Below are 20,658 nucleotides of genomic sequence, written 5' to 3'. Positions count from 1 at the left end.
TTTTATTCATTTCCATTAAAAACACTCGCTCGTCTCCCAGCTTGTTTTCCTCTGGAATGATTGAAACCGGTGCTAATAACACAGGATGAGGCACATGACACATCTGAGCTCTGCTGTCCGTGTGTCATGTGCTGAGGTTTGTAATTCATCTTGTAAATCTATATATGATAATAAAAATACTTGTAAAGCTCTGAATAATAACTTATTGCCGCAGCTGTTCTCTGATTCTCTACAATAATGTTGGAAAGTGTTTTTTTACTTTACGTTTTACTCGTTGCTCCTCTGGGCTGAGAGGGTTCAGGTTGGTTAATGGTTTTCACCGTGACCTGACCGCTGGTGTTTTTCTTTTAGTTCTGGGCAGGTGGTTTGGTTTCACCTTGAGGCCGGAGGTTTAAACCCTCTGAGGCTTCAGTGAACTGTGTCTGATTCTCTCCTATGGAAGAAAACACAGGGACTACTGCCCCTGCTGGTGACATAGAAACATGCCCTCTACAAAGATGAAATGCACAGTGCTGTTTGATGGAATTAAAAGATATTTATGGACCGTGGAAGTGTTTTAAAGTGTTTAATGTCTGAGACACACGCTGATTAAACCAGACTTTAAGTTCACTGACTCGTGAACCCAGCAGATCTTGGTAATTTGTCTTATTTCTGTGAAAAAGGTTAATGAACTATAAGTAAAGGTAAAGGCACAACCTCTCTTAAGCTGTGGCTCAGTCATGATTCATACCTCAGTGGAGGAATGAATCAAAATATTAGGGAAAGACCAAACTGTCGCATGTGATTCAACTATTTATTATTTACTTATTTTAATTTACAAAGAAAAAGAGGATAAATGGCTTTTGAAATTGAATCATAAAGAAGAGATTATTCCTTTATTGCTTTTTACTTTCCTCTACTTCCTCCTAGTAGACTCACATAATGTATAAAGTTTTGATTTATTTTGAAATCACTTTTAATGGTCTGTGTGTGTGTTTTGTCTTGAAGGGGTTCCCCGGGCCTCGGCTGGAATGGACGCGTGGGTCGAAACAGCCGCTTATCGTCCAGCAGCTCCATCACAGACGAGGACGGCATCTTCGTCAACTCGGCCAGCAGCAAACTTCTGGAGAGAGCACACGACATCCTCATGTCAGTAACAGTTCTGCCCTCCTAGTAGTATTTTTTTAAATTTAGACACTATTTGATTTGTTTTTTCTGGTGCTTCCTTTCCGATTATTTCCGCATCATTGTATTCCACAGTTTTTTGGTTATTTGCTCAGTGTGGCCTTCGTGGCCTTGAGACATTTTTAAAACTGAAAGACCTGAGTTCAATCTTGGTGTCAGTGAACATCTGTCCAGCTGCTCCAGAGATCACTGCATACCGAGGTGCTGTCGCTGACTCTGACCTCTGACCTCCCCACTAAGCGGAGAGAGAATTTGCCCACAGGGATGAATAAAGTTCAGCTTTATTGACAGATTCTGCTGCTTGTTGCTCAAAACAGACGAGACTCCATGAATGATTTGTGTCTTCTTTTTTTTTTTTCAAACAGGAGAAACAAAAACTACAAATCAAAGCCGGTTCTCCCGAAGGTACAGCACAGGATTTCTTCAACTTATATTTGATTGACTTATAAACTAACTTCATTTATAAACTGATTAACTTATGAACTTCACATCTGCAGCACTTACTGAATGTCAAGTCTCTGAAGTACCTCAGCAAGCTGACGCTTCACGACCGCATCACCAAGTCTCTGCTTCACCTCCACAAGAAGAAGAAGCCACCAAGTATCAGCGCACAGTTCCAGGTCAGAACACACACACACGCACACGCACACGCACACGGCAAGCTGCAACAATACCAGTCATCCTGAGCTGGAGCGATGAATCCCCGTCCAGCTGTGAATGTGATAAAATCAAGGTGTGTCCTTCACTGTCCACTGTCTAATCTGAGCCATGTATTTCTCCTAAATGTGTGTGAAGTCTATTACGTAGTTCCCACCCACACACACACACACACACACCCAAAGGTCTTAACTTTATGACATCATGTCTGGAAATTTGAGGAAATAAAATTAATAAGCGTCTCCCTCTGAGGATTTTGGTGAGAAACTGGTGCTTTGCCTCATCTCAGTTACAGACGCACCCTCCTGAATGTCCTCACTCATGTTGAGATGAGATCATACAAATTACAGCAAACTGAACCGATTTGTATATATTCACTTTTTTATAAGTGCAATATCTTTTCTGTGTAGTAACTAAGAGATAACCACTGTTCTATATTCTATAAAATGTTCTCAAGTTAAAGTAAAATACCAAATTAACTTTTCTACTCATTAATGCTTTTAAATAAACTTAAAGTATAAAATATAAAAGTGTATATACCCTAATGGATCAGACAGCTACATCATTAACTATATATTCTATATACTATATTCAGTTTAATACAAGAATATGATTTCCTATTAATAAATAAAGCTGCAGATGATGCTTCATGGAACAGTTTTATTGTCATATATTATTTGAAAGGGTTTTGTTCTTATTGTGATCACACTTCCCTTTCTGATTCATTTAAATAAATGTAAAAACAACTAAAAAACAAAAGCAGCATAAAATGTAGTACTGAAGAAAGTAAACTAAAAATGTAAAAAATAACCTAAATATAAATCCACTTTAGTTTAGGACAAATACATGAAAAATGTACTGTAACAAATAAAAGGTACTTGGTTACATCCGCTCAATTCTTGAGGTCAGATAAAAGCTCACAGGCAGCTGTCATATACGACAGAAGAATTTTCAGCGACCACTGCTCTTTCTATTTCCTTTCCTTCCTTTTCCTTTTCCTTTTCCTTTTCCTTACCTTACCTTAACTTACCTTAACTAACCTTTTCCTTTCCCCTACCTTCCCTTTCCTTTTTTCTTCTACTTTCGTTCCTTGCGGTTCCTTCCCTTCCTTCCCTTCCTTCCCTTCCTTTTCCTCCCCCCCCTCCATTTCTTTTCTTTCCCTCCTGGTCTGGTTTGTGGTGAAAGTGTGCGTTGTGCTGTGGCTGGTGGAGACGAGCGCTGAGGCCCCTCTGGCGGAGCGGCCCCTGGCCCCAGTGTGTGGATGACTTCACTTCCCACATCCTGTGCTGCGCTGATTGCTTTAATCTTCCATCGAGGGGGGGAAGACTGAATTCCTCCTGCCACTGAATTATCACACACACATGCTGACCCACATGTGCACATGTTTACACACACAGACACAATAACTGGGCATGGAAAAAGCTACACACATTCTTTTTTCCTACAGACCCACATGCTTACGCAGACATATTGTCGGTGTTTATGGTCCCAGACTGTGACTTTGATCTCGAGAGTTTTACTGATGGACCGAAACTCTGATAAAACCTGTAACACAACGTTGGAGTCAGGTTGCGTTCACTTGTCATTTTTCTAACTTTGAGTTACATTTGTGGTCTTGTTGTTGTTGTCGTCCCGTTCCGCAGGCCTCTCTCAATAAGCTGATGGAGACTCTGGGTCAGTCTGAGCCTTATTTTGTCAAGTGCATCCGTTCCAATGCTGAGAAGGTACCGTGCTCCCGCTCCACACTGCACTCACTCTGTTTAGCTTCAGTTTTCAAAGCATTTTTCATTTCGTTTGAAGTTTGAGCTCTTTTTTTTATTTAAAGCTGTTCATCATTCCCCCCCCCCACCCCCATCGTCTCTCTGATGCCTGTCGCTCTGCCTCTTTCCCTCCGTCCTGGATTTTCTTTTTCTTTTCCCCCTCTGGCTTTGCTTTGTCTTTCTCAGCTGCCCTTGAGGTTCAACGATAACCTAGTGCTGAGGCAGCTGCGGTACACGGGCATGCTGGAGACTGTGCGCATCCGGCAGTCGGGCTACAACATCAAGTACAGCTTCAAGGTAACGTACACGTTTCTACACCCTGTAGATGCTCCCTGAACGTCCATTCATCCATTACCTGTCACACGGCTTCTCCTTCTCTCACGGTGCATCCTGGACAGAATCACAGTGTCACAGGAGATTCAGAGACAAACAACCATTCACACTCACACCTACGGTCAATTTAGGGTTTTGAAGTAACTGCAGGTTGTCTCTGGACTGTGGGACAAGCAGGAGAACCCAAAGAAATATTTTACTTTTTACTCCACTACATTTATGTAAAGACTCCAGTTACTACATGGATTTATTTCTTCATTCATTTGATAGAGACAGTGCTCAATAGCTGGATAATTCATCTAAGTGTACAACAAACACTACATCCAATAAAAACAAGAATAATTAGAAATATATTGTAAAAATCAAACGTTTGAGATAAAGACAGATCCTTTTTTTATATATATTTTAATCTGGGTCAAGATTTAAAAACATTTTCATTGGACCGTTCATTCCTGGTAAACACCCACATTTTAAACTTCCACTCGTTTACTACTTTTGGTCAAAGTGTTTCCTCTAAGTCCAGACATGACAAAACGCCTCCAGAGCCCCTGAAGACTTTATAAATCACTGTTCATGTTTTGAGCAGCGAACTGAGTTTATTTGTTTCCTGATATTTAAAACAGACTCACTTCACTCACTGGTTTTGTGAGGAGATGATATTTTCCCAGCAGGCAAACACTCAAAAATCCAAAACTGTGAAAGAAGTTAAACATTTTTCCCTCAGTGAAGTCGTGTCCAGGCCGAAGCGCCGACGCACCGATCGCTCTCACTGCTCACGTCCCAGAACGTAAAACTCTCAGGTTTCCATGTGAAACACGTCACTGATGCTGTTTCACTCTGGATTCAGGGAGAATTACAGCCATCTCAACCACACTGGCTCTCATAAGACCTGATTTCAACCCTGTGAGAACTAGTGTTGGACTAATAAACCAGATCATGTTTAATGTGGATTGGAAGGGGGGAGTTTTACCGGAGGACTGGCACTCCCTTCCCTTTCTTAAATTACTTTCCACTCTGCGGTGTCGACTGTTCGTCTTGTGATGGCGAGGTTTCAGGAAAAAAAGATGAAGTCACTGTGGTTTCACCGTGTAAACATGGTGGTGTCTACAGTAGCTGTGAGGACACTTCAGGTTCTGAGATCTTCACTACAAACACTTCTGCTGCCTCAGATGTACAATCAGTGATAATAATGGAACTTAATTAATGATGTGATGAGTGATTTCTGAGATATTTTATCAGCGATGACTCGAACAAGCAAATCCACAGAACTCAATGTTTTCTACTTGAAGTAGAAAATGCAGCAACGAAGTAACGAAGTAACGAAGTACATTTATGTTTAATGTGTTAACAATGTTAAAACACAATATTTGTCAGTCATAGTTACTTTGACATAAGGTACATCTTGCTGATAAGTTTTTGTACTCTTAAGTGTAATAGATTTTTACTCCTATGTAATTGTAAAAGTACTTGTAAAAAGTTTAACCACCAATGGGAAATAGATACCATTTAAACTCTTCTGCCTTCTTAAGAAAAACAGGTCACCCCCCTATAATTCCTTTAATTGTACAGTATTATAATTAACTTGTATTTAATTTGCATTTAATTGACCTTGACATAATAAATGACAAACAAACAAACAGGAGCGAAACACCCTCATGGTGGAAGTAAAAATAACTGTAAATAAACTATAAATATATATATTTTCTGGGCGTTTTGATGAGCTCACTCAAATAATTTCAGCATCAGACGTCGTCATTCAGCAGAAATTCCTGCAGACGTATTTACGGCTGTGGTCAGAACTAATGAGAAATATTTTGGGCGCAGTATCACTTGGGAGGACTCGGCTGTTCCTCCTCAGAACAGAGCCTCTCCATTGTCCCCGGCTCTCTGAAAACACTCTCCATGCTCGTAATTGTATAAACACAGCATCTGTTTCCCTGTCCACCCCCCACGGCCCAGGGTGCAGAGCGGATTGAAATCAGACAATGGGCCTCAGTTTGAAGAGTGGGAGTTCAGCATATTTATGCCATGATGTTTGATCCCCTGGAAATATGGACAGCGTGGACTTTTACCTGGAACCACATGTGCCCCGACAACATTTTTCTTTCATCATGTGTCTGCTCGATAGATGATACAGGAAACTCAGAACGTCTCAAGAGTTTTAAATTCAGGGCCAGAGTTTGTAGGAACGATAAATCCTGTAGAACCATAATCACTGATCGCTTCACCTCACAGATTCATTGACATAAAACAGTTAGTTGACACATCTTCACTAAATCCAGAACAGATCCTACAGACTAATATATTTGTCTTTAACACCTTTCCTTGTTCTCTTGATAGGACTTTGTTCATCACTTCTGCGTGCTGCTCCCAGAGAGCACCAGTGCCACCAGAGAGGGAATCCAGCAGAGTCTGGACCAGCTGGACCTGCAGCCAGAGGGATACCAAGTGGGAAAGACAATGGTATTCACCCTGCAGCCGCTCCTGTCCTCTTAAATCAAATGATTAACAATTACAGCCAAGTGTATCATGACTGATGTGGTTTGTAACTTTATAAAAATAACTATAAATATAAAGAAAGCTGGGAAGCTGAGGAGAACGTCAGAGTTCAATAAGTTAATTAAAGTCACGATGCGTCTTCCAGGGTTTAAAATGAAAAAGTAGAGCAAAACAGTGATTTAGTGATTTTCTTCTACGACGTCATCGTTTAGTGAAATTGGTGAAAAGAAAATGTTTTTGCTCATTAAACTGTTATTACATGTTTCATTTGATTCTGTGTACTGCTGCATGTGGAGGCCAGCAGGAGTCTTGTTAATAATGTGTGTGTGGGGGGGGGGGGTTGAAGTTGCTCAGACTTGGTTGGTTTATTAAACTGTTAAATTACAAACCCTATAAATAGAGTGAGGATGGGAAAGTGTAGCAGAGAACCTCATATCACCTGAACGCATCCTCTCAACAAGAGGATGTAATAAAGTGTCTGCCCCACATTCAGCGAGGGGACGTCTGTGGTATGAATGAGGCTCAATGTTGGGTCAAGGCCTTGGTGATGCTGTCTATATAATTAGAGGATCATACCTGACATTCCTGTGACCGTCACATTTCTGTGGTTTGTGTGTGAGTAACAGTGAGTGGGATTTTTTTTTTAATTGAAAGAATGTGTGTATATCTGCATGTGAGCAGCCGGACGGCCTTGATTAAAAGTGTGTGCTGACTCCGTCGTGCTCCCTCCCCTCAGGTGTTTCTGCGGGAGGCCGAGCGTCAGCGGCTGCAGGCCATTCTCCACAGGGAAGTTCTCCGACTCATCGTCATGCTGCAGCGGCGATTCAGAGCCCGGCTGGAGCGGAGGCAGTTTGTCAGGATGAGGGAAGCAGCGATCTGCATCCAGGTACAGTGCTTTTCATCAATAATGCTGTTATTTCCATTTCCTTCATGTCTGACAATTCTTTTCATGTCATTTAAATCAATTTTTTAATGTTTCTATGTTGAAATATGCTTTTCAATTTAAAATTTTAGTTTTACAAATTTCTGCTGACTTAGTACGGTGCATTGCTAAATGTAAGTTGAAAAGATCAAAAGCTGTCATCGATATCAATTGTTTTACTTTTAGTTTAATTTCCTAAAGTGGAAATTATTATGAAGTCTCTCATAGAGAAAGACTCTAGGCACCACTAACATTTGAAAACAAAAGGTTAAATCACTCAATTAATTTCCTCTATTTCAGACCCCTAAAAGAAAATTGAGATTGCCCTAAAAGTGACTCAAAGATGAACTAAAGCTCATAGTATCATTAAAATAACACATGATTATCATCGTCTCCTCACAGAAATGGTGGCGTTTGTACCAGCTCATACAAGAGGAGGAGGAAGAGTATGACCCTGATGTGCAGGAGGGGGCAGCTCTGTGTCTGCAGAGGCACTGGAGAGGTTTCAGGGAGCGTCAGAGGTTCAGGCGGTGGAGGGACGCTGCTCTGGTGCTGCAGCGGGCCTGGAGGTTGTGGCGCCGCCGGCGCTGCACATCGGCTCTGGTCATTCAGACGGCCTGGCGCTGTCATCGAGCCAGAGAAGCCTACATGCGTCTGTACGAAGCTGTGGTGCAACTACAGGCGCTCTGCAGAGGCCACCTCGCCAGGCAGAGGTAAATCCCACTGTGAAACACATTCTGAGCAGGAGCACCAGTTATTTCTTCTGCTGCGAGAAAACAAAAGCAAACATTTTTATAGAGGCTCCATGTTCTGAAAATGGCTCATAAGGGTGACTGCATTATTTTTTATCAAGCTGGTGGAAAAGTTTAATCTTTGCACACGGATTCTGGAGCGTATTTGCTCATTGTGCAGTGTGGTAACACAACAGGCTTGGTAAGAGGATGTCATTACGCAAGCAATCCAACCCCAAAGCAGCTCTTTAATCAGCTGAGCTGCTTGGAACAAGAGTTTTTATATCACACTCACTAACTTTGGTTCCTGTCGAAAATGCATCTTGATATTTGGGCTACGAAGCAGTTTGAGATGAGCTAAATCGTGTTTTTCTTTTTTAAACAGCTTCAACAAGCTGAGAGAGGAGCGACTGAGGGAGAAGAAGGAGCAGCAGCAGGAGAAGCTGCTTCAGCTGCAGAACGGCCGGGTGAGTCTCTCACCTGAGGAAGAGGAGGAGCCGTCTGAGCGAATCATGGGGATGGACCTCAGCACGTGGCAGGATCGTTCCTACGAGAGACGAGAACAGAGCCTCAGCAGCCACGAGGCCTCGGTCAGGGAGGATGAAGGAGGAAGACAACACGCTGAGTCAAAAGATCACTCGTCTACGATGATAACTGAGGCTCCAGTTTCAATCCCCACGTCCACCGTGGTGGTTCGAGAGAGGACGAGAACTTTAGACGAGCCCAGCCAGAAAACCACTCGGGCCAAGAGAGAGAGCCGGCGGATGAGGGAGCTGGAGCAGGCCAAGTTCAGCCTGGAGCTCCTCAAGGTCCGAGCGATCGGCGGCGAAGCCTCGTCCCCGTCGGAGGAACGCCGTTGGTCTCTCGAGCTGGTGCCCCCAGCAACCCCGCCCCTTTGTTCGCCCCAGGGCACCCCCGACAGCCAGAGCTCCAAGGGCAGCTTTGAGCTTCTCAGTATGGACGAGGAGCCGCCCAAAGCTGTGGAGGAGGTGACGGACAGTGACGAGCCCTGCTCCCCTCCTCCGTCAGTACCTGAGCCTGACGTGGAGGTCGTTCCAACAAGCCAGCAGCCTGAGGAACCACAGGGAGCAGAGGTTCCTGATGTTACTCAACCAGTCAGCCAGGGACAGAGCAAAATGGATCCAGCAGCCGCCTCTGCACCCACACATCCGCCCAAAATCGAGAACTACCTCCCCACCTTTTACGTCCCTGCTAGTGAGGGCAGCACAGTCATCTCCCGTCGTCCTGCTGAAGAGCCTCGACTGAACACGGAGGCAGCAGCGTCCACAGCCAGCCCTACTGTTACAAAGCCCCTCAGAGAGCGGCAGGGGTCAACGCGTCGCCCGGTGGTTGTGGTCATCAGTATGCAGAAAGAAATGCCACTAAGCGAAGAGCTGAGTGACATTCTCCGTCCCCCTGTGGAGGTTCGAGATTCTGCCGCCCAGACAGGGGAGTTGACGCCGTCACCACAAAAACCAGAACCAGCAACTGTGCCTCAAGGTCCCGTCCCCGCTTCTACCTCTGTCCCCCAGGCCGACCCGGCTGTCATCGAGAAACTGGTGCGACTGAACGAGGAGAAAGAGGAGAGGCAGCGTAACCGGCGGCAACAGAACGAGAAGGAGATGATGGAGCAGATACGACAACAGAAAGAGGTGCTGGAGCGCCAGCGGCTTCACTTCGCTCAGTACGAGAGAGACATGTTTGAGAAACAACGAGAAGAGGCGCTGCACAGGATACAGCTGAGTCGACCCGGCGTGCAAGACGTCGGTGGAACCCAAACCTCCAGCAAGCCCCTTAGACCCAGTTCACTCGCTCCTCATGCCCGAACTCAGTCAGACTCCGCTGCCCCATCAGTTCGCTCCCACCCGGCTGTAGACATCAGAAGCAGCGCCCCTTACCCCCAGCTGCCTCCTCCACCTGCATCTGCTCACAGGGGGAAACACACGGAGAGGGCGGCTGAGGGCTGGGCACCAAAACTCAAGCTGGAGTCCAGAGAGGCAGGAGGAGGAGGCAGAGCGAGGACGACTGCCAGGAAATCCCCGAGTCATCAAGCCACAGTGAACGTGAAGGACAAGACGGGCAACATCTTCTTCTCTCCTAAAGACAATGTTACATTTACAAAGTGAGTGATGACTCACTACTATGGTGTTTTTGTTGTCATTTTAAATCCTTGTATGAATAATATCAACGCATCACGATAATCGATAAAAATAGAGAAGAGAAAAAAAACAAGCTAGCCTAAAATAATCCAATCATAATCAAACAAATAAAAAAATATTACAAATATGGTGAAAAATCAAGTTTCTAAAATCAAAACAAAAATAAAGTATTAATACGAAAATATTCGAAATTCAACTTTGTTAAGTACTAAGTGAACATTTAAAGATTTCCTACTTTGGCGCCCCCCAGTGGTGGTAACATGAAGGCACCACTGCACATTATGGACCTGATTTCATAGGGAGTGGTTCATTTTTCTGAAAACAAAAACATTTTAAAGATGCTATAACCATAAAAACATTCTTCATATAGTAGCTTTAACTGTGTTTTTATAATAATAAGAATGATAATAACAATACACTTTGTATTACACCTTTCAAACCCAGTTACAAGATGCGCCACAAGTTAAAAATGAAAGATTTAACATTACATTATTTTATATAATGATAATATCTTTAATTATTTTGCACTTCTCAAAGTAATAAAGTGCTTTAAAAATAAAAGACACACAAGTAAGAATACACAAGTATAAAAATGGTCATTGAAAATAGAACTGTTAGAAAAGAAAATTGAATTAGCGTTGGTCTGTGTTGCCACTTGATATCTATATTACTTTCCATCAATGGTTCTTTTGTTTTTATATTTGTTCATCAGGTTTGACAAAGATGCTGTTACCGTAGAAACACCTGTGACCATAACCAGAGAAGGACCCGCCCCCGTCTCCAAGACGCCTAAAGTAACAAAGGCCCGGGATGTAAGTCATAACTTCTTCTTTTCTCCTCTCAGGAAATAAAGCATGTGTTTGCATCTGTGCAGTGAAGTGCTGTTTGTGTTGTGAAGGAATTAATGAACGTTGTCAGAAAAGCTCTCACACAGCTGCTCTGCGTGGAGAACAAAGCTGAGGCTGAAGCTCCTCTGTGGCTTCAGGCACCTTTTAAACCTGCTGTCATCACCTCTGGTAAACCCCAGGTCGGCAGAGTGGGCCAAAAAAAGAAAGCCCGAATGGCGCGGACCCGCTCCGACTTCCTCACCCGCGCCCCCATCGTCTCGCTGGGGGGGGATTCTGACGAGGACGGCTACGACGGCGTCAGCCCCCTCACTCCCCGTCATTTCACCCTGCCCCTCTCCAAACAGGGCTCCGCGGAGGGAGGCGTACGAGAGTCCTGTTTCAGTGACTCGGACATGGTAACAGGCTCCGTCCAGGCCCCTGTGTGGCCCCTCTTCATTCTGACAGCTTCTCTTTGACTTTTCCTTTAAAGCTGCTTCCGCCGAGACAACTTAGATCTGCTTCACAACTCTGACTGAGCTTCAACTCTTTTTTTTCCTGTAATGTTAAAGAAACTGTCGAGAGGGTGGAAGACATTTCAAAGATATTTCAAGACGGGTGATTTAAAGACTTTAAAACACCTGATGAAACTCTGATGTTTCTTTAAAATAAACACAAACCCACGAAAGGAGGATGAATGTAAAGTGATTTTTATGCATGATTCAAATATTCATGTCAGTATTTTAAGACTCAACAAACATGAATCCAAAACTATTGTTTTTTTACAAATCCTTATGAGCGGTGAAAGTTAATTTGACTTCATGCATCTTCATCGATGTGGAAGAGTTTTTGAAATGTGTTTCCTCTTGAAATGTCTCTGACGCAGCTTCTTCTCTAACACGGCTTCTCTTTCTCTCGCAGCTGTAGCAGCGTTTTTCTTCCTTCATTTATTCTCTGTGGGTAATTAACATTTTTTGCATGTTATTTGGTTGTAGTCTCTCTCTTATCACATGGCACCTACCAGTGGCCTGACCTGGAGAATCACTGAAACCTGTCGTCATTCACTCTTGACTTTCTTCTTCACTTAAACCTCTTATATTGATTCTCTTCCTGAAAATAGTCTTTTCAATTTGTTTTCATCTTTCTGATTTCTGATTTATGGAAATTTTATTCTAAGAATTTATATTTCAGAATTATTTCCTGTTGTGTGATTTCTTTGTGACTTTATGATTATTATAAGCAGCATTTACACTCTCACTGATCCAGTGATGCGGTGCTGCCATCTACTGGTTCAAACTGATCTTCAGCTCATAATAAGCAGTAGAGAGATGCTTTTCTTTGGTTTGGTTTTTACTCGTTGTTCACCCTGATGTTGTTTCAGCCTGCGACCTCCGAGGAGCAGAAGAAGATCCAGAAAGCCATGTCGGCAGGAGATTTGGTCAAAGTGGACTCGATGCGCAAGAACTCACAAGATGGAAGGTTTGTTCCTCAGATGAGCGTCTCTAGCATCCGTCACGGGCACTTATAAATTAAAGCTGTTCATATTTTCATCTCAGTTTTATCAGTAGTCGAGGAATGTTAATAAATGTTGGTCTTGTTTTTGATCAGGGTTCGTGGTAAGATGCGCTTCTGGGGTAAGAACAAGTACGGGGACAAGAAGTCGTCCAGAGAAAAGCTGATCTGTGGCGCGGATTCCCCTGATGGAGACTATGGAGACACTGGGCCGCTGCTGGGAGAGGGTGTGTTATCCAAAAGCAAATACTTCCATTTATATATGTTGTATTCATTTTTTTGTTTGACTGTTTTGTAACAGTACTGCATGTAGGATTTCTAATTGAGGCTCATTTCCAACAACACAATAAAAATCAAAGTGACAATTCTACGATGAGATTCAGGGATTATTCCCACAGAACCATCCCTGACTGTCGTTCTCTTCCACACATCAGGTCAGGAGAACATGTCGCCCCCCTGCAGTCCTGACCTCACGCTGGATCGAAGCTGCAGGGACCTGAAGGAGAACAAGGAACCGTCTCCCAAGGTGAAGCGAAGGCGCAGCGTCAAGATCAGCAGCGTGGCCCTGGAAACTGCTCAGTGTCAGAACGACGCGCTGCAGATCCTCACGTGCACCAACGACTACAGGAGCATGAATGACTTCCTCATGAAGAAGGTACGACTCCTCTCAAACATTTCCAGATATATTCCAAGTTCACAGAGTTCGACATGTAAATGGTTTTGGTTTTACACGTCTCTGAAAAACATCTTATAACATCCTTGCAGACGTTTTGGATCATTGGTTCGTCCCCATGTTGGGTTTTTATTCATCTTTCCCGAGCTACAGTTGGTCCATATTAATGCTAACATGACTGTGGTGTCACATTTTTAGATCAACGACCTGGACACGGAGGACAGTAAGAAGGACACCATGGTGGACGTCGTGTTTAAAAAGGCTTTGAAGGAATTCCGTCTGAACATCTTCAACTCGTACTCCACCGCGCTCGCTGTAAGTGCTGACACCACCGTTTGAACTCTTTGAAATCTCTTTTTTATTTCTATATATATTTTAGTTTAGTTTTTGACATAAGAGAACACTAGAACAGATTGACTCAGACATGGAGATTAAAGATGAAATAAACACAACTTACATTTAAAGGCTGATTATTGTGCAGAGTATTTAAAAGTGCTGTGGGTTAGATGTCAAACACTAAAAGGTATTTCCAATGTTAACTGAAAGAGTCACTGACCGAAATCATATGGACCATCCATCTCTGAAAGGAAGGGAGACAGAGGATGATTTCCACTCCCTCGTAATTATTCTTTTAGCAGTGATCATCCTCAGCATCAAAGATTGTTGCAGGGCTGAAGGAAAAAATACAAATTACAGGACTTTTTACGTGATGGCAGATAATGTAGCAGTTTCAAATGACACTGGAACATTATTATTATGTTGATGGCTAAATCTGCTCCTCTTGTTGCCTTCCTCTGAAGATGGATGACGGTAAGAGCATCCGCTACAAAGACCTCTACGCTCTGTTTGAACACATCCTGGAGAAAACCATGCGTCAGGAGCAGAGGGACTGGAGAGAGTCGCCGGTCAAAGTGTGGGTCAACACCTTTAAAATTTTCCTGGATGAGTTCATGACCGAGTACAAACCTCTGGACAGCACAACCAGCAAGGTACAGACGCACAGCGGCCTCCTCACGGCACCGCACGTTAAACACAGTCATGCATTTTGGTTGAAATGTGTCTGAACTGATAGAAAAAGGTTTTATAATAATATTCTAACATGTCCTTTTTTCTGCAGCCTGTAGTTAAACCTGAACGCAAGAAACGAAGGAAAAAGGACGCTGACATCGTGAGTCTCTGTTCATTCTCCATTTACTCTTTGAAATAACAACATATATACACACTTGTGACCCAGAATAGATTAAAAACATATATTAATCGTGAAAGAAAATGTGCAAGTGAACTCCAAATGAACCGGCCCTGTGCCGCCCCCTGCAGGTGGAGGAGCATAACGGCCACATCTTCAAGTCCACGCAGTACAGCATCCCCACGTACTGTGAATACTGCTCATCGCTCATCTGGATGATGGACCGGGCCTGTGTGTGCAAATGTGAGTGTGCACAGCAAACATCACACCCGAGATTCACTGAACCGATATCATCTGTTCACATTGCACATATATTATTTATATTTTTCACATTTCCTTGTGTTTGGATTGTATGTTTACTTATTTATTACATTTACTGGTGTTTATATTTTTACTATCCACTGTCCCTCTTGGTTTCCTCACAATCTTATCATTCAGTTGACGAAAGGTTTTTATTGCTGATCGGACACAACAGGACATCTGACCTTATCAACTCTGCTCTGGTAACTTAGTTTATGTTCTGGCAGAGTTTAGACCAAATGATCAATTAGTTACTTAATAAAATATTTAAATAAATTTAAATAAAAAGGCACTGTTGAAATTGCAATATGTGTTAAAAGTATACATATAAATTCTTTTGGCATTTTAGCCTTTATTTTGAAAGACCTAGTGAAGGAGAGACAGGAAATGGGGTGAGAGAGTAGGTACTCTGACTTTTTGTTTCGGTTCATGTCCCATCCACTAACATGGAGGAGGTGAGACTTATGAGTTATACTCGAGCCAGCCTCCAGGGGGCGATCAAGACACTTTGGCATCACTTTTGGGATCAGTCGTCCAACTTTATATCCAGACTATAGATTCATACTGGTCACTAACTCGCTAACCCACTCGCTCACTCACTCACTCACTCGCTCACTCATTCCCTCACTCGCTCACTCCCTCACTCACTTGCTCCCTCACTCACAAACTCCCTCCCTCACTCACTCACTCACTGCTCACTCACTTCCTCCCTCCTCACTCACTCCTCCTCACTCACTCCTCACTCACTCCTCCTCACTCACTCCCTCACTCTGTCACTCGCTCACTCTGTCACTCGCTCGCTCGCTCACTCACTGACTCTCTCACTCTGTCACTTGCTCACTCTGTCTGTCACTGACTCACTCTCTCACTCCCTCTCTCACTGACTGTCCTTATGAAAACAAGTGGCAGAATTTGAGCTGTGATTAAATCAAGTCAAAATCTTTGTCTTGTCGAATCGTTGTGACCTCAAAAGCACATTCACAGACATTCACGTGAAGTTGTACACAGACCCACACACACACACACATACACACACACACACACACACACTGGCTGTCTGTGGCTGAGCTGGCCTCAGACGCTGAGCCCCGCCCTCTCTCCCCCCCCAGCTCTAATCAGATTGTTTTCAACTGGACTCATGGGGTCTGCGGCTCGGCGTCTCCGGGGATTTTTCTCCACACACTCTGTCCTTGGTTCACAGGATGTTTTCTCCGTGCCGGCCAAAGCTGCGTGTGATAACATTGATAACATTTTTGTCTTTTGTCCCAACTTCTGCTGAATAATGAGGAGGCACTGCCTTTCTGTTGACAATGGAAATGACCAGTTTGATTTCTCTGGCTGTGTTCATCCAGTGTGCCGGTACGCCTGCCACAGAAAGTGCTGCCAGAAGACGACCACCAAATGCAGCAAGAAGGTGAGTCGGCCATGTTGTGTGCCCGCACGCTAACGTCCCATGACATTAATTGTATCTCTGTGGATTTATGTACAGTAGCTGCTGTTATTTCTGTCGCCTAATACACAGGAAGTGATGGGTCCTAATTGACCACACTTTAATTTTGGGTGGTTTTGTTTTTTGTAAATGTTTGTATGCATCTGTCTTTATAATTAATGTAATTGATGTATTTGTGTCTTTCTCATTGTGTTTGTGTGTTTGTACAGTTTGATCCAGAGCTTTCCTCCAGACAGTTCGGAGTGGAAGTTTCTCGTCTGACTAATGACGAGAGGACGGTGCCGCTGGTGGTAGAGAAGCTCATCAACTACATTGAGATGCACGGCCTCTACACCGAAGGAATCTTCAGAAAATCTGGCTCCACCAACAAAATTAAGGAACTCAAGCAGGGACTGGACACAGGTAATTACAGCTGTAGAAAGGGGAATGGGTTTAATGGTTTTAAAGCTGAGGAACATCAGTGGTAAATTGATTAACCCTTAGCTAGGGCTGGGTTATTAACTGAAAATGTATCGAAGCCGACATTTATAGCCTAAATGGTAAAGTGTTAATTTGATTAATACTTTCCCTAATGCATTTACAAACTGTCTGGTTTCTGCTTCGTTCGTTTTTGAGCGTCTTTTGCACCTTGTACCGTACAGATCACAATCCTGTGTGGCAGGAATAAAATAATCGTTCATTAATCAAGTTTGAAATAACCGGGATATTAATTTGAAGTCATATCGCCCTACCTGTAGCAGTCCTGGGCAATTTGGGAAGTTTTTTAATGCTATTGATTTAGCGTTTATACACCACATAAAAATGTTTACCATGCAATTGTTTGGTATCTTGTTTTTCAGCACAAAGTTGTCTATATGACCAAATAATTCATTTTTCACTTTGACAAAGAATATCAACGTGTTGGACCCAAAAACCCGATTTGGAAAATGATGTGTTTTTTTTAATAGTAAAACCACAAACATGCTTGAAAGTTGAAAATGTCAATTCAGATTGTAAATGTGTATTATTAACTAAACTCTATTCAAAACAAAAAGTAGGCTTCTCTTTCTTTAATGTATTTATTCTATCAACACTTTGGTCTGAAGTTGGAAACGGCGCTCCATGTGGTTTTTTCCTTTTACGCTGTGGCAGCCTGAGCCAGTCATGTGACTGTGACTCCTGAGAGTTGAGTGTGATGTGTCTCCGTTCTCCCTGTGGCCGTACAGATGTGGACAATATGAATCTGGACGACTACAACATCCACGTTATCGCGAGTGTTTTCAAACAGTGGCTGAGAGACCTGCCTAATCCTCTCATGACATTTGAGCTGTATGAGGAGTTTTTACGTGGCGTGGGTGAGCTAAGGCATCACACTGTAAATTCAGTCCACAGCAACAATCCACCATCGCACACAGCAGCAGACATACGCGTTTGCTGTAACGGACAAATTGTGATTTATCTTGTGGGAATGCCTCTGCAGGTTTGCAGGATAAAAAGGAAATGATCAGAGGGGTGTATTCCGTTATTGACCAGCTAAGCAGAACTCACCTAAACACTCTGGAACGCCTCATTTTTCATCTTGTCAGGTAATGGAAAAACAATTTTAGGATTAATACACAACTGCTTTATTTCCTTCCTGAGAGTCTCCTCTTATACTGAATCCCTGATTTTAGGATCGCCCTGCAAGAGGACACAAACCGCATGTCAGCGAACGCCTTGGCCATAGTGTTCGCTCCCTGCATCCTGCGCTGTCCTGACACCATCGACCCCCTGCAGAGCGTCCAGGACATCAGCAAGACGACTGCGTAAGAACATGCTTCATGTCTATCAAATGCATTTCTGTGTGTTTGACTAAAGACCTGGTATATTAACATCCGACCAATCACAAGTGGTCAGCCCCGAGAGAGCAGAGGCTCGATAATTCAATGAGCCGGTGTAGCTGTCTGCTATAAAGACAGATTTGACCAATTCACAAAAAACTTCGCTGATTAAGTAATGGTCAGTGTTGATGTTGTGGCCACAAACTAATTCGTTTTATTTATTATGAAAGTGTAGCAGGTCAGAAGACATTGTGCATTTACACAGCGAGAAGAATGTGGCCACATGGGTCTGAGACTTCATCCCAATTTGGTCTGAGTGATCGTATCTCAAATTGAAAACACATTTTGGTGCGTTCAGACCCTGACCACTCGAAATGCTGGGGCCACGACAGAGATAAAATGTTTAAGTGGATCTGAAATTAAACTAATCTGTTTCATGCGGGAACAATAAACATCTTCTTCAGGGTTATAAATATACAGTTCAGCGGCAGGATTTGTTCAACGGAAAACAAAAAGTCAAATTTGGACATACGCTCGAGAAGAATTTGAGATGAGAAGAAAAATGTAGCAAAGAGAAGAGACAGAAAAAAGTGATTCAAATTTAACTGAAGAACATAAATTACATCGACATGTTTTTTTTACTACAAGTATTTATATAAAATATTGATCGTATTATTTTATTTTCTCCGACATGGTTTTGTCTCGTGCGTCTCCTGCAGGTGTGTAGAACTTATCATATGTGAGCAGATGAGCAAGTACAGAGTTCGACTAAAGGACATCAGCACTCTGGAGTTTGCTGAAAACAAAGCCAAGTGCAGACTGACCCTCATCCGACGCTCCATGGTAAGATCAGATAATATGAATAATGTGCTGTTATCACAATCATGGAGCTGCAGTGACTCATTATTAAAATCTACCTGACTCAGCCAACTCCCCACACCTTCCTCCTTCCCTCCTTTGTAAGCACTTCTCCTCCTCCTCTCCAGACTCTCCTCCCTAACCTCTCCTTTCTTTCACCCAGAGACCCGTACTAATAGCTGTTAGATTTATGAGCATATCACGCACTATGGTATGTATACACACACACACACCATGGACTCATAAACCATCATCCATTGGTGCTGTTGTCGTGTTGGTGATCACTGTTCTGTTTTATCTCTTCACTCATGAACATCTTTTCTTTCGCATGAGACGTCTCTGATTCCCTTTTTGATTTGTTTCTTTATCTGCTTCCTGTCGATGAAAGTGAAATTATTGTGCAATCGTGCAGTTTGTTCTGATTACATCACATTGTGCCATGTAGGGGATGTGAACAGGTATAAACATATTTCTATGACTTAAAATCTATAAAGGTTTTCAGACTCATCAGATTTTTAAGCCAACACTGCCTGAAGACCTCACATCTGCAGAACAGGAAATTGGAAATCGAATGTTATTTCCTTCATTTATGTCTCTGGATAAATTATATAGATATAATCACGAAAGTCAGACCAGTTTATCAATTGGACAATTACATCAGCAGAAATGAGCCTTTCACAAACACTCTGGGATCGATATTTATGATATTTAGTTATTTAAGTCTTTAATAACAACATCTTGGGAATCATTGCCAATGTTATATATCAATCAATCAATCAAATCTTATTTGTTTAGCCCATATTCACAAATCACAATTTGTCTCATTGGGCTTAACAAGGTGCGACATCCTCTGTTCTTAACCCTCAAGAAGAGTCAGGAAAAACTACCAAAAAAATAAATATTAACAGCCGAAAAAACATAGAAACCTAAGAGAGAGTCACATGTGAGGGATCCCTAAGTAAATGACTTTGCCATTAGACTATAGTTTTAAAACTCTGCAATGACCTGTAGGATCCTGGAGTCACTGATCTCTGTTCTTCTTGTTTGTCACTTTTGCTCTAAGCAGCCAAATGCATCTAAGAAGGTAAAGTGTGATTGTCATTGTGCTGTTATAGACGTAGCTGATCATTTCATGTGCTTCAGTCACTGCATGTGTGAGTGAGTGGCCTCCTGTTGGCCATAGTTGTTGTGAAATGTGTTGTAAATGAGAACAAAGCTGTTTTCATCAAGTGCTAATATATTCACATTAATAAATCTGATTTGTTTCTCAGGGAAAAGGCCACTTACAGCGACTGAGCTACACCCCCTCGCCCCCGGTGAGTCCCCGGCTGCCGTCTGTGGCGAACCCTGTGGTGGAGGAGAGCGGCGGCGAAGAGGGAGCGGACTCGTTTCCCGAAATCTCCGAGCATCAGCAGGCGGCCATGCAGCAGGAGGAGAGGGTGTTGACGGAGCAAATAGAAAACCTGCAGAAAGAGAAGTAAACTGAGAATATTACCTGAACTATAAATGTTATGAGGTCGTACGAACTCTGTATCAGAATAATAACTGTTAGCACGTATTGTTCTAATCTGGATGGTGTTTGAATCTGCAGAGAGGAGTTGACTTTCGAGATGCTGACTCTGGAGCCCCGAGCGTCTGATGATGAGACCCTGGAGTCGGAAGCTTCTATCGGTACAGCTGACAGTTCAGAAAACCTCAACGTCGACTCAGAGGGAACCATCTCCGACTTCTCTGGTATGTCCCCAAACAGGAAATCGTAATTTACTCATTTTTGAATTAGCACTTTTTTTTTACCCAGAAGATAAACTTGACCAATCTTTGCCCTTCATTG

At 42.9% G+C, this 20,658-nt stretch overlaps 1 protein-coding gene across 8 annotated transcripts in view; it reads left to right on the top strand.

The window, feature by feature from the left end:
- myo9aa (myosin IXAa) overlaps positions 1-20,658 on the top strand; it is a 99,995-nt gene that overhangs the window by 77,707 nt on the left and 1,630 nt on the right. For 4 of the 8 annotated variants that reach the window (XM_047340419.1, XM_047340420.1, XM_047340415.1 and 1 more), the window contains 27 exons: positions 988-1,128; positions 1,530-1,569; positions 1,662-1,784; positions 3,465-3,545; positions 3,768-3,878; positions 6,255-6,377; positions 7,150-7,299; positions 7,738-8,048; positions 8,452-10,188; positions 10,938-11,037; positions 11,253-11,468; positions 12,431-12,528; positions 12,658-12,788; positions 12,996-13,216; positions 13,433-13,549; positions 14,035-14,223; positions 14,352-14,402; positions 14,552-14,663; positions 16,073-16,134; positions 16,380-16,572; positions 17,376-17,504; positions 17,630-17,735; positions 17,823-17,954; positions 18,689-18,812; positions 19,891-19,911; positions 20,099-20,304; positions 20,419-20,561. In XM_047340419.1, coding sequence (XP_047196375.1) covers positions 988-1,128; positions 1,530-1,569; positions 1,662-1,784; positions 3,465-3,545; positions 3,768-3,878; positions 6,255-6,377; positions 7,150-7,299; positions 7,738-8,048; positions 8,452-10,188; positions 10,938-11,037; positions 11,253-11,468; positions 12,431-12,528; positions 12,658-12,788; positions 12,996-13,216; positions 13,433-13,549; positions 14,035-14,223; positions 14,352-14,402; positions 14,552-14,663; positions 16,073-16,134; positions 16,380-16,572; positions 17,376-17,504; positions 17,630-17,735; positions 17,823-17,954; positions 18,689-18,812; positions 19,891-19,911; positions 20,099-20,304; positions 20,419-20,561 — 5,168 coding nt within the window. The remainder of the gene's footprint in view (positions 1-987; positions 1,129-1,529; positions 1,570-1,661; positions 1,785-3,464; positions 3,546-3,767; positions 3,879-6,254; positions 6,378-7,149; positions 7,300-7,737; positions 8,049-8,451; positions 10,189-10,937; positions 11,038-11,252; positions 11,469-12,430; positions 12,529-12,657; positions 12,789-12,995; positions 13,217-13,432; positions 13,550-14,034; positions 14,224-14,351; positions 14,403-14,551; positions 14,664-16,072; positions 16,135-16,379; positions 16,573-17,375; positions 17,505-17,629; positions 17,736-17,822; positions 17,955-18,688; positions 18,813-19,890; positions 19,912-20,098; positions 20,305-20,418; positions 20,562-20,658) is intronic. The other 4 variants (XM_047340422.1, XM_047340417.1, XM_035171688.2 and 1 more) reach the window with 3 other exon arrangements.

The sequence above is a fragment of the Hippoglossus stenolepis genome, chromosome 1 (genome assembly GCF_022539355.2).
Source record: "Hippoglossus stenolepis isolate QCI-W04-F060 chromosome 1, HSTE1.2, whole genome shotgun sequence".
NCBI classification, from domain to species: Eukaryota; Metazoa; Chordata; class Actinopteri; order Pleuronectiformes; family Pleuronectidae; genus Hippoglossus; species Hippoglossus stenolepis.
Note: the sequence above shows the minus strand (reverse complement) of the source record. Positions and strands in the feature narration are given on the sequence as shown.